Consider the following 12,217-nt stretch of genomic DNA (forward strand, 5'->3'; position numbering starts at 1 on the left):
CATTATATTTGTTCAAGTTCTACTAATTATATGACTAGGGTGAAAAAATATCCTACGATTGCAATATTGGTAAGGAACAGCTCAGGTACTATTCATTATCTGTGCTTTTATAAGTGGCAAAATGATGACATTGAGTGTTCATGACTTCTTGTTTTAATGCAGTTTTTCTTCTGCATAATGAACTTGTCAGACCTAAAATAATATTTTTTACTACTTTATTCAACAATGAATTTCAAGTGACCTCTCAGTGATGTCAATGTAGTAAAAGTAATGCAGACTTCAAAATCATGACCATGTTACATGGAAGTGAACATTTGTGATTACTTGAAAATATCCAAGCCAGGATTACTGGTTTCAAGAAAATGGCAAAACATTTGTCATTCAGTAGCTCTAAAGACATCCACTACTTAATAGTAAATTTCCTAACTGTATCTGGCCTTCTTTATTACAGAAATGAGAATTGCAATGAGAATTACACAACTGACTTCATTTATCAGCTGTATTCTGAAGAAGGAAAAGGAGTGTTTGACTGTCGGAAAAATGTATTGGGCCACATGCAGCAGGTAAAAATGACCTTAAAATTACAGACAAGCTTAACTGCGTATGAACAAAGAGCATACTTTTTCAAGCATTTCAAGCAAGTCGGATTTGGGATTTAAAAAAAAAAAAAAAAACAAAAAACAACTGGATTTTTGTTTGTATGTAACTAAAGTTTTTGTTAGCATTATACTTTATTGCAATTCCTTCCTAAAAATCTAGGGGAAAAATGCATTAGGTTCTTAATGATTTTCATTTTTATTCCTCTCCTGTCTATATTAATGAACAATTATACTTTTTAAAATAAATAACATGGCTATCTTCTTAGGACATCCTTAGAACACACTTATCTGCCCGTCTGTAATGTATCTGGTTTCTAAACCCTGGGAGATACGAGATTTCATCAAGAAAGTATGTGCAGATGGATTGTTCTTGTAGAAAAGACAGTAGTGAGCCACTCCTTGTGGTCTTTGTACCTTGCATCTCTTTATCTCACTATACTGCTTGTTAGTGGACAAACAGTAAGTTTCTCATTAGGCTACACTAGTCACCAAGGCTGAGGTAGAGTAAAAAATACATGTAGAGCTAAATTCCTTGAGTACTAGTAGTGAAATTACTCCCTCTCCTTTTAAGTCATTTCAAGTTGTATGTATATTCCCCTTACTCATATATTTTTGGATTATTCAGTGCTGAGGTTTGCACTTCCTCCATAAAATTTAGCAAAGTTTATTTCGAAGGTCAAGACCAGTATTAGTCAAACAATCTGTTTGGAACATTTGGAACTACTTCACATATTATTTCAGTCCCATCTGCTTCATTGAAGATGAACAGAAAAGTCAGACTTTATATAATATAGACAGAGGGTTTTAAAAACAAACAAACAAACAAACAAAATGACACTTATGTTCCCAGAACTATATAAAAGCTGCTGTAATATGTGGAAAGCAAGCAGCCTCCCCCAAAAACCAAACCCAAACACCAAACCAAAAAGCAATTCCTAGTCTAGGAAGTCCTAATGCAGTTTTTTCATCCTAGTATCACATACACATCATTGTGGCCTTCCTCATTGTAGCTGCAATGGAGATCTGTGCTTCCCAGATTAGAGTCAGCACTGAGGTTTCTTAGGCTCCTTCTGACACCCCTCTGTCCACAGTTTCCCTGGTTTCTATTATGTTGAAACTAGGTTGCCCTGTGGCAGTGTGACAGCTGGGCAGTGCTTAATGATCAGCACTAAAGGAAAGTGGAAGAAGGGAAAGCAGTGCCCTCCGTTTATCAAAAGTATTATTGATTCAATAAGAATTCTATGGGTGCTTAACACAAATTTTAAATGTTTTAGCTTGATTTGTGTGGTGGGGTTTTTGGTTTGTTTATTTGTTTTTCTGAGTGGGGAAAATGGTGATAAGAGCAGGCCACAAACAGAGATGACTGTTGAAATAAAAAGATACAAATACTAGTTGGATAACTAAACTAACCTACACTTAAAATTTGCCAATAGGGTGGTGCACCTTCGCCATTTGATAGAAACTTCGGGACAAAAATTTCTGCAAAAGCTATGCAGTGGATCTCCAAAAAACTGAAAGAAACCTACCGAAAAGGTGCAGAAATATTTGGTGCTCTTTCTTGTTACTGTCTTTGATTAGCTATTGATATATGACTACTCTACTAGGCAAACATGAATGTATACTAGTTTGTTAGTCAACATACTTCTTTCCCTCATTTATGTTTTTATTATTCAGTAGTGCCTTGCTGTGCTTCCTGCTGTAAGAAGATATCCCCTCAAATGAGGTCAATAAATCAGATAGCTGTTTTCATGTCTTTCTTTGAAAAAATGCTAGTGTGATTGCAGTTTTTCATGCATGAAAGAAATGATGGTTATATAGTTACATCTGTTCTTCCTTTTTGTTTCATGGTGGCTACATGGGAGACAGAAGAAGGTAATATGTCTTCTTTGGGAATTTTTGTAAAGCATTTACTAAAATCTAATTTAAAACTGGATGTTAAAATTCAGTCTTATTGTTCCTTAATTGCACTGTATTTTACCTGCTAATCACCAAAGCTAAACTAAAAAAGTGAAGATCACTTAACCCTATTAAAGTACTAATTGATGTTTTATCATTACACTGAATGTTCAGTAACTGGAATTAAGCTATGTAAGCTTCCTATTCAGTTTAATTACAGAAAAAGGGTATTTGCCTTTACAAGTGTGAGTAAGAAAGATCCTGAATTATTTAATTCTTTTTAGGAAAAATATTTGCCAATACCGATGACTCAGTTTGTTTGCTGGGAATGCGTAGACGCAACCTTGTTTTTCAACCTGTGGCTGAGCTCAAGACTGAAACAGACTTTGTGTATGTATACACTGCTTACATTTTAAACATCTCAACACAGGCTTCCTTTCACCACATCAAACGAGTAACTTCTCCCCAGTGCTGACACACAGCATTTGCCAACTGTTTTACTTCACTTTTCGTTGGCCTACATTCAGCCAGTGATTCTCTTTGATTGTTCATTTGTCTTTTCTAACAACACCCTTCATGCTTTATCTTCACCCTCCTTGTACTTTGAAATCGTTCATTATGAATTCTGGGACTCCACTGTTCTTTTAAATAACTATCTCATAATTGCCTTTGCCCTAATGCCTAGAGAATTACTTTACTTCTGGTGCAAAGTAGTGGGGGACAGCACTTCTTTGCTAAATTTGGTATTATGCTTACCTATAAAGCACATCTTCCACTAAAGTCCATTCATTCCTTCAGTATTCTGTCCTTATTTCTCCCCATTTGGGGTCAACATTTATATCCCACTGTAACTATCAGTATCTGACCCTATTTATAAGGAAGGTCATGTACTGTTCGTATTGTCACATGTGTTTGTCACTGAGTAAACCACCTTATCCTTTTTTCCCACCACACCTGGTACAGACACAGGATTCCCAAGGAGCAATGGTGGCTGAAGCTGCGACCACTGATGAAAATCCTGGCCAAGTACAAGACTAGTTACGATGTTTCAGATTCAGGCCAGCTGGAGCATGTTGCTATGCACAGCCCCAAGGAAGCAGAAACTGGAGCCATCTAAAGACATCACTTTTAGGTTATGGTAATAGATGCACATTGTGAGTAACAATGCTTTAGAATCGTTACAGCTTTGTTTTGTAACATTTAAATTATTGTACCAGCACTTTATGTGAAACAAGATATTCAGACGTCACAGGTTTTGTCCTGTATTTGTTACATTTGAAACAAACCCTAGCATCTAATAGATAAGCACCATTTACTGATACAACCCTTTAACAGTTAAGTGCAACACTGTTCTATGCACTCTGTAAGTTACTCATTACTGCACTTTGTTTCAGAGTACTTACACCCAAAAAATAAGTGTAGATGGCTAGCTTTGTGTTGAGTTACAGGATGTGCTTAATGTATCTGAAGTGAAATAAAATACTGTTGCAAACATCATGAGTTGTCAGAAATTGTATTCACCTGCTTTTGAACAGATGAAAAGTCACAGCAGGGCAAGGGCAAACTGGTGGTTGTTGCTTCTTCAGTATTAGGCTAGAAGTCAGGAGACTTTCTCCTTATACAGGGATGATAAAACTAGTTTTGGATGGGGGGGCTTTAATAACTTGAGATTCAGAAGGCCGTAATCTGGTCCTTGCTTCATGTTTCCTTTCTCTCAGTTTCTTCAAGACTTAAAAAAAGCCCATAATGATGAAAAAGGATAAAGCTTATTTTTGAAATAAGGCTGACAAGCATAGTCAAAAATGTTTCCTCATGCCAGCTTATCTGTTAACTAGACCTTGACAAACAGTTAAAGACAAGACTGTGTCATATCAAAATATGACGATGGTGCCCAAACTGGCAAGGTAAGTTGAACTTAAAATACCCTGTACCCTGATTCATTAGTGATTTGCCCACTGCCCTGTAATTCATCACAAACTTGGCTTGATGGGAGGTGGAATGCACTGACACGAAGCTCCTCTACCTGTTGGCAGCTTACACAAAGGAAGCTGGAATTACCACACCAAAGAATGAAATCTGTCAGTAAGGGATAGACAGTTATTTATATATCCAACAGCAGACATGATTTCAAACAAACACAATTTAATACTCTAGAGTTTTACATATACAAAAATATTTAATTTATATAGTATTCATGTGTGATTGGAGGAGTGAGTCTTCAGTAAAATATTATGGTCTGTCTGCCATACAGAACATGTAATTGTTGCTCCAACTACTGCATGGTTAAAATTTTTCACATAGTTATTTCAAGAAAGACAGCTTTTAACTGGTTTGTTGGACATTGTTAAAAGCAGCAATGAACTTATGTTCATTCACAACATGAACTTATGTTGGACCATAGCACTGTTAAAAGTTACTTTAAAATCCTAATTATATAGTCACACAGATTTGGCTTGGTTTATATTAGTTTGGATGTTCAGCAGCAATTCATCGTTTGACCCATGAGGGATCTTTGGTGATATCTGCATTTTCTGGGCCAAGTACAGCTTGACCACGAGTGCTCTTCCCAACTGCAAGATACCTGCAAGAAAACACAGAAGAAAATGAGAAGCTGCTGCATTCAGTTATCCATAACTCTGCTATACAAGTTAAAAACATTCCCACTTCAGGAAAAAGTACTGTTTGATACATATACCCCTTGTTTGGATTTACAGCATCTTTCGGATTTACGTTTTTTCCCCAGTCATCACAATATAACAGTCTCTTAAGGCATGGCCCTAACTAGCTCTCTCCTTAACCTTGTATTCTTTAGTAGTGGAATTCTTAAATCTCAAGTGTAATTCAGAAGTCTAAAAAAAGCACGAAATGTTACGATTCTATAAGAACCAGCTCATACAGTCACAGGAGCTGGATGTCTGAGTACACTCTCTCTCCAGACATTTTCTGGGCCCTTCAAAAGTAAAGTAAACATCTCCCACAAATTCAAAATGTAGGGGGGAGTTACATCTGCTAAAATGCAACAAGCAGGATGTAATTAACATTTCTTTCTAGGTTACAAAAGCAAATAGTGAAAGCAGTACAAAAGGCCAAGACAAGAAATCTAGTTTATTACAATAACTTTCACAAACTGTTTTCTTCTTCAAATTAGGTTTTTGTTCTATTTTTCCAGTAAATACTTTTGGAAATTGAGCACAGACTTACTTGTTTGATACATCAACCAGGTTATCACTGTTGACAGCAAAAAGTTGTTCTCTGTGGGACTGCTTCATTTCATCTGAAATCCCATATAAGAAATGATCCATTCCTAGAGAAAAAAAAACACAAAATGAGAAGAGAGGCTACCATCAGGCTATTGTTCTGAGACTATATCTGTTAACTAACTGTCAAAGGCTAGAACTGGGTAAATTAATTTTCTGAGGTAGTAAGTTTCCTATTTAGGAAAAAAAAAAAAAAAACACTCCTATTCTGGCAAGTGATTTAGTTTGTCAAAAATCTAAATGTGATAGTGGTCCAGGAAACCTAAACAAGATTCATTCTAAAGAGTCTCAGTACTTTCTAACATTTTAGCCAAACTGCATTTCATGAAGCTTCTATTTTTACTGTGGGTAATAACAACAAACTTAAAATTTCCAATCAGTTGTAACATACATGCAATACAAAAGTTTGATCATCTTTTTGTGCTACACAGACATCTGCATATGAAAGCTTTAATACTTTTGTTGGAATACTTGCCTACAGTATCTTTGTACTAAAATTAGTATTACAGGTCTGTGAACAAGAAGAGAACTCCAAAATAATCAAAGAAAAGCTTTTTGTCATGCAGATAATCATGGGGGAAAAGAGTGGCTTGGGAGGGCATCTGTCAACTAGTCCAACCTCCTGCCTAAAGCAGGGCCACCTTCCAAGGTTCAAGTTCTCCTGTAGGGCCGAATGATCTAATTAACAGTAGTATGAAGGGACAGGTATTTCTCTCTACAGCACTTTCCAGCCTGCTGAACAATGTTCTTCTATTCAGTGTTTCACTATATTTGCCACAGCTCTGTTAAGATGCCTGTTCAAATACTGGAGAATGTAAATCATTACTCTCACAAACACCAACATTCAATAAGCATGCACTTCACCCATATGCACCTAGAACTGATTACCTTTTTTTTCATTGCCCAGACCAAAACCAAGTTCTGTCAGCTTCCTTTTAAGTTTTTCTTGTTTCATTAATTAATGCTAATACAAGTACATATTAAAATAATGCTAATTTTAACCTTCATGTATATAGGAAGGAACGTATCTTAACTCGGGAAGTTTTGCACTGAAATTAAGCTGAGAATGGGGGAGGGAGGGAAAAAGCAAGGAAAGTAAAACAACATGTCAGCAACTGAAAAGATGGGAAGATAATACCAAGCCATCGTAGGTATGCAGATATGTAAAGAAGATAACACCCTCCTCCGTAGCAGACAGACTTTTATGCTTTAACTTCTTCAGAAAAAGTATGCACAAAAGGTTAGTCAATATGCATATTTATGTCTGGAAGATAATCCTTCAGCTTTTTTTAAAATCAGACCAGTATTTATTTTTATTTGCTTGCATTTAATGCCCTTTCCAAGCCTAAAGTTTCTTTAATCTGCCTCCAGATCCTAGCTGTATTAACCTGACATCAAGGAGCAGTATGAATATGAAAACTTCAGTAGAGAGACTGAATGCAGGAGGTACTTAGGAAAGGGGGCAGCTGGAACTGACTGTTTCATTGAAACCACAATTGTCTTACATCTGTCAAGTATGAATTTTATCATATGATACAGCTGAGCAAACTATTTTCTTCCCTTTATTCTGAATTAAAAATACATATTGGCAGTGCTGTGAGGCTGGTGAGAATATACCTTTATCTGAAGGAGCTACTGGTGCATCTACAGCAGCAAATACTGCTAGCTTAGCTTCATCGATATCTTGTTGTGTGAATTCTCCAGATTTGGCCCATTCAACTGCTTTTTCAAATGTTTTCAAGGTGGCTAATGAATTTGGGTCTCTTAGAAGAAGAAAAAAAAAGTAAAATTAATTATTTCAGTCTTACAAAATGAAAAACTAATTGCTTTGCTCTCATTCCATTCATAGTTTACTACCCATCACACAAACATACATACATGGTGATTAAACTAAATTATAAACTTCCTTTTTATGTACAAAAAGAGGTTTTGGGGTTGAGTGTTGTTTTTTGTTTTTTTTTTTTAAGAAGTGTTATAAGCCAGGAATAGTTTGACTTTTAGATACACAGGTGCAGCGAGTTCAGTTGCCTAAAAGTAGTTCGAAGACAGTGTGCAGAGAAAAAAAGATGGTAAACCAGGACTGTTTACAATGAGCTATCAATCTGCTGCAACAGCTTAGTATGCATAACTGTCATTAATATCAACAATAGTAATACTTATGATATGCCATATCTTCTCTAAGTTGCTTTTCCTGCTACACATGCTTTTGCTCTCTGTAAAACAGGTGCAACAGGTTAACAACTACTGAAATACTACCCAGGACAAGTTCTACCATGTTGAAGCTTCATAGCAAGGCAAGGCTGCTCACTTTTTAACTAGGAATCCTGACCAAGTACCGTGCTAGGCTGCCTTTGGTCTAGCAAAATGATTTAAGCCAGGACTATGTGACATTTTTAGTGGGGATTATAACTAGTCTTTAATACCTACCATCACATTACTCAAATTTCACTCAAAAGCACTTTGGTAAGACCAATGCAAGGTAACTGTTCTGGACTGCTAAAAAAGTGGAAAAGGAGAAAGTAGTTCTAGCTCATCACCAGCAGTGCTTTCTGCTGAATCTCTGATGATTCCAGCCAGTCACCAAAGGAAGCTGCAGATTTCCAGTCTCAGGACTTTAGGGAACAACATTCTACTTCCTAGTCTAAAATTTAGACTAGTCTTGAATACCCTTTCTTAGGGTCCCCTCAACCCAGGAAGAAACAAGTGAAAGCCAATTTTACTTAAATCTGGTACCAAGACAGTAAACTTCTAAGCACCAAGACACAATAATGGTTGCTACCACCAAAGATAAATTAGGCTTTCCCAAGGACAGAAACCAGAGAAAGCAATAAGTTATTATACACCTTAAGCAATTAATCTCAACATCATCAGCACCGAATCACTTTCAAAATTAAGTGAAACAAAAAGAACAAAATAACAGGAAAGAGCTACAACTAAGTCAAAAATAAGAAACATGCAAATGTAGTCAGTGATCCCCTCAGACCTGAACAGGAAAGAAGGAACCTACTGTTACCTGTAGGAGTAGAAAGTAAATATGCCGTTGTGACTAAGTTTAGCACCTCCACCATAAGCCCCTCCTTTCTCTCTGATTTCTCTATGTAAGAATTTAGCTGTCATCAACCGTGCAAGAATTCGAAGGCTGTGATGAGAGAAATATCAACAGCAAAGATGTTAAATGAATTGGACAACAGTAATATTCTCAGCCTCCTCTAAAGTTCCCGAAGATCCCCATTTGCAATGCACTGTAATCTACAGCAGTAACTGTAATGTAACTGCAATACTTGTAATCTACAACAGTAACAATACTTTATTTAATACTAGCTGAATTATGTGGTAACATTGTAAGAGTGTCACTGCTTTGGAACATTCCTTGACTACTTCCATTTATTTCACTTTAATGAAAATCTTTGTTATGTGCAACAGGATTGTCAACTCAGACACACGCAAGTCTGCAGAGCTATTTATTTGCAAGTTAGAGGACAGTAGCCCCTCGTTACTTAACCTCAGCATTTACTAAAACAGGGCATTTCTGGACCTACCCATGCAAAGGTTGCTCTGGAAAGATTTTGTGGCAAATGCACTGCAAAGCATTTTCTATCAACACTCCATTTTCTGTGGTCAGCCTAACACTTTCCATTTTGTTTTGTGCTATGCAACAGATATAGAAGCTCCCTGCTGGTTCTGCATCCCACCTTGCATAGTCTGCAGCCACGTAGGGAACTGTTCGAATGCATTCTCCAACATAGTTCACTGGGAAGGGAAGTACAAAATGGGTCTTCATCTGGCATGGTTTGAAAGTAGGATCCTAAGAAAAAAATGCATTATTGTCACAGTTAGCAGAGATGAGACAATTTATCCATTTGAGAACTCTGGCTTTTTTGAGAACAATCAAATTCTGCCAAACATACAGACACAAACACACAAACATATAGACACAAGCTACACACAAACGCTAAAGCTGCCACTTGACCTACACTGCAGCCAGTGACATTTCCTTGTGCCCATATTAGCAATCCAGTACACAGAATGGCCCTGGGAAACTACAGTACATGGACACTGTACCTCAGCCACCCACCCCTGCATACCAGCTTCTCAGTTGTGCAGATCTTGTATTATTACCAAAGAGTTTTGATGGGAATGCTTCCCCTGCCATGTCTTTACTTATGTCCACATTAGTACATGGTCACCACATCATATTTTAATCCATCTACTCTATTTCAGATATTGAAAACAGATTCAGAAACTGAAACCCACAAAAAATGCAATGTATTTATGAACAGCTGCAGCTATATGAAATTCTCCCCTGCAAATTCAACCCTTCCTTACAGCCCCACTTCAAAACATTTTTTTTTTTTTTTTTTTTTTCCTGCACACAAGGATGTGGAGTTACCTAAATGATTTTCAGGCCAGAACCAAACGGAAGATAAAAAAAAAAAAAGGTGACTCAGAGGAATTAAAGTTTGAAGGCGAGTTTAAGGAAAGAATCAATCAGAGGGCAGAACTGAAGGGCACATTATGTTTCACTGGTGTGTTCCTAAATAGTGAAAGAATCTGTAACAGCTTAAGATGGACCATTAGTATCAGTAACAGCCCTGTGATACCCATGTCCCCAACCAATAATGTACTTACATTAACTAGTTTTCTTGTGATCTGCAAACCAGTAAGCATTTCACTTCCCACAGGTTTGACTTCTGATGATTTCTACAAGAGACCCAGCACTCATATTAAAAAAGGATTTTAAAATTTAGAACAAGAATACTACAAATGCAACCCCACCACTCAAACCTCTTTGAAACTATCATCAGACCATGTCTTCACAAACATAAGCAAGCTACTTGGTAACTTCATTATATCTGAATGCCCAAGCAAATGCCGAATAAATTTTCTTTCAAGAGTAATTTGACACTGAAAGACACCAGAAAGTTTCAGACTATCATTTCCCTCATGGGTAGGAAACAGGGAGTTTATTCCAGTCTCAACAGAAATCAAGACAGATCTGCATATTGACAGAGCAGACCCTTTGTCAACTCTAGTGAATCAAGCACATGTTGTGCCAAATGTCCTGAACACTCAGATAATGAACCAAATTCCTATGCAACTGAGGAACTGCACATCATGCCCTATTTCCTTTTGGCCAACATTTCAAGTAAAGCTCAGCTAAAAAAGAAATTACAGTTTTATGCAACAGAGAAAGGAAGAATTTTTTTCCACATCCTATGCAAAAGCAGTAACCTCAGGGTAAGGCTTGACAGATGATCTACAGGATTACTACTGTCTATTTTATTGGGTGAAGACAGCCTCTGTGGCAAAACACATGGCAGCTTATCACAGAGCTGATTTGCAAATTTCTCCAGACATCTTTGTATGGACATACTATAGGAGTTCAAACAATTGGCCACAACAACCCCCAGCAGCGCTACAGGCTTGGGGAGGAGTGGCTGGAGAGCTGCCAATCAGAGAGGGACCTGGGGGGGTTGATTGACAGCCGGCTGAACAGGAGCCAGCAGGGTGCCCAGGGGGCCAAGAAGGCCAATGGCATCCTGGCTTGTGTCAGCAATAGCGTGGCCAGCAGGGACAGGGAAGGGATCTGACCCCTGTACTCGGCACTGGTGAGGCCGCCCCTCGATTCCTGTGTTCAGTTTTGGGCCCCTCACTACAAAAAGGACATGGAACGACTCGAGCGTGTCCAGAGAACGGCAATGAAGAAGCTGGTGCAGGGTCTGGAGCACAGGTCGTACGGGGAGCGGCTGAGGGAACTGGGGGTGTTTAGTCTGGAGAAGAGGAGGCTGAGGGGAGACCTCATCGCCCTCTACAGCTACCTGAAAGGAGGCTGCAGAGAGCTGGGGATGAGCCTCTAACCTAGTAGTAAGCAATAGAACAAGAGGGAATGGCCTCAAGTTGCTCCAGGGAAGGTTTAGACTGGATATTAGGAAGCATTTCTTTACAGAATGAGTTGTTGGGCATTGGAATGGGCTGCCCAGGGAGGTGGTGGAGTCCCCATCCCTGGAGGTGTTTAAGAGTCGGGTCAACATAGCACTGAGGGATCTGGTGTCGTTGGGAAATGTTGAGTTGATGTTGGACTGAATAATCTTCAAGGTCTTTTCTAACATAGACAATTCTGTGATTCTGTCTTTTCCAACCTAGACAAATCTGTGAATCTGTAATTTTCTCCTGATTGCACAGTGGTCTTTACACAAGATCAAGTCAACTCTATTTGATGCCCTAGTCACAAATGAAGTCATTTCTTACCTCAATCACATGAGGACGAACAGGTTTTCTCTCTTTTTTACTTCTAGCTATGCCCTTTATAAATTTCTCTACTTCTTTAGATGCTTCTGTTATCTGTTGAGGTGCTGCATTCACTGAACATCTGTTAAAAATACATATTCAGTTTTTGAATATGTTTTTATTTTCAGACAATCCTTTATAATTTGCATCACTTTGTCTTCATAAACATTTTCTATT

The 12,217-nt window shown here is 37.9% G+C and overlaps 2 protein-coding genes across 6 annotated transcripts in view; one reads left to right on the forward strand and one right to left on the reverse strand.

Moving 5' to 3' along the window:
• PFKP (phosphofructokinase, platelet) overlaps window positions 1-3,992 on the forward strand; it is a 49,122-nt gene extending 45,130 nt beyond the window's left edge. For 3 of the 5 annotated variants that reach the window (XM_074899958.1, XM_074899961.1, XM_074899959.1), the window contains 4 exons: window positions 452-563; window positions 2,033-2,132; window positions 2,780-2,885; window positions 3,459-3,992. In XM_074899958.1, coding sequence (XP_074756059.1) covers window positions 452-563; window positions 2,033-2,132; window positions 2,780-2,885; window positions 3,459-3,612 — 472 coding nt within the window. In that variant the 3' untranslated portion in view covers window positions 3,613-3,992. Of the gene's footprint in view, window positions 1-451; window positions 564-2,032; window positions 2,133-2,465; window positions 2,472-2,779; window positions 2,886-3,458 lie in introns of all 5 variants that reach the window. The other 2 variants (XM_074899962.1, XM_074899960.1) reach the window with 1 other exon arrangement.
• A 625-nt stretch (window positions 3,993-4,617) lies between these two features.
• The window catches only part of PITRM1 (pitrilysin metallopeptidase 1), a 30,650-nt gene continuing 23,050 nt past the window's right edge, over window positions 4,618-12,217 (reverse strand). Inside the window, exons 21-27 of the mRNA XM_074899964.1 lie at window positions 12,002-12,122; window positions 10,382-10,453; window positions 9,445-9,557; window positions 8,766-8,891; window positions 7,370-7,515; window positions 5,697-5,799; window positions 4,618-5,076 (exon numbers count right to left, since the gene is read on the reverse strand). Of these exons, the coding sequence (XP_074756065.1) occupies window positions 4,983-5,076; window positions 5,697-5,799; window positions 7,370-7,515; window positions 8,766-8,891; window positions 9,445-9,557; window positions 10,382-10,453; window positions 12,002-12,122 (775 nt within the window). The 3' untranslated portion in view covers window positions 4,618-4,982. The remainder of the gene's footprint in view (window positions 5,077-5,696; window positions 5,800-7,369; window positions 7,516-8,765; window positions 8,892-9,444; window positions 9,558-10,381; window positions 10,454-12,001; window positions 12,123-12,217) is intronic.

Source organism: Athene noctua, chromosome 2, assembly GCF_965140245.1.
Source record: "Athene noctua chromosome 2, bAthNoc1.hap1.1, whole genome shotgun sequence".
Classification (NCBI taxonomy): Eukaryota; Metazoa; Chordata; class Aves; order Strigiformes; family Strigidae; genus Athene; species Athene noctua.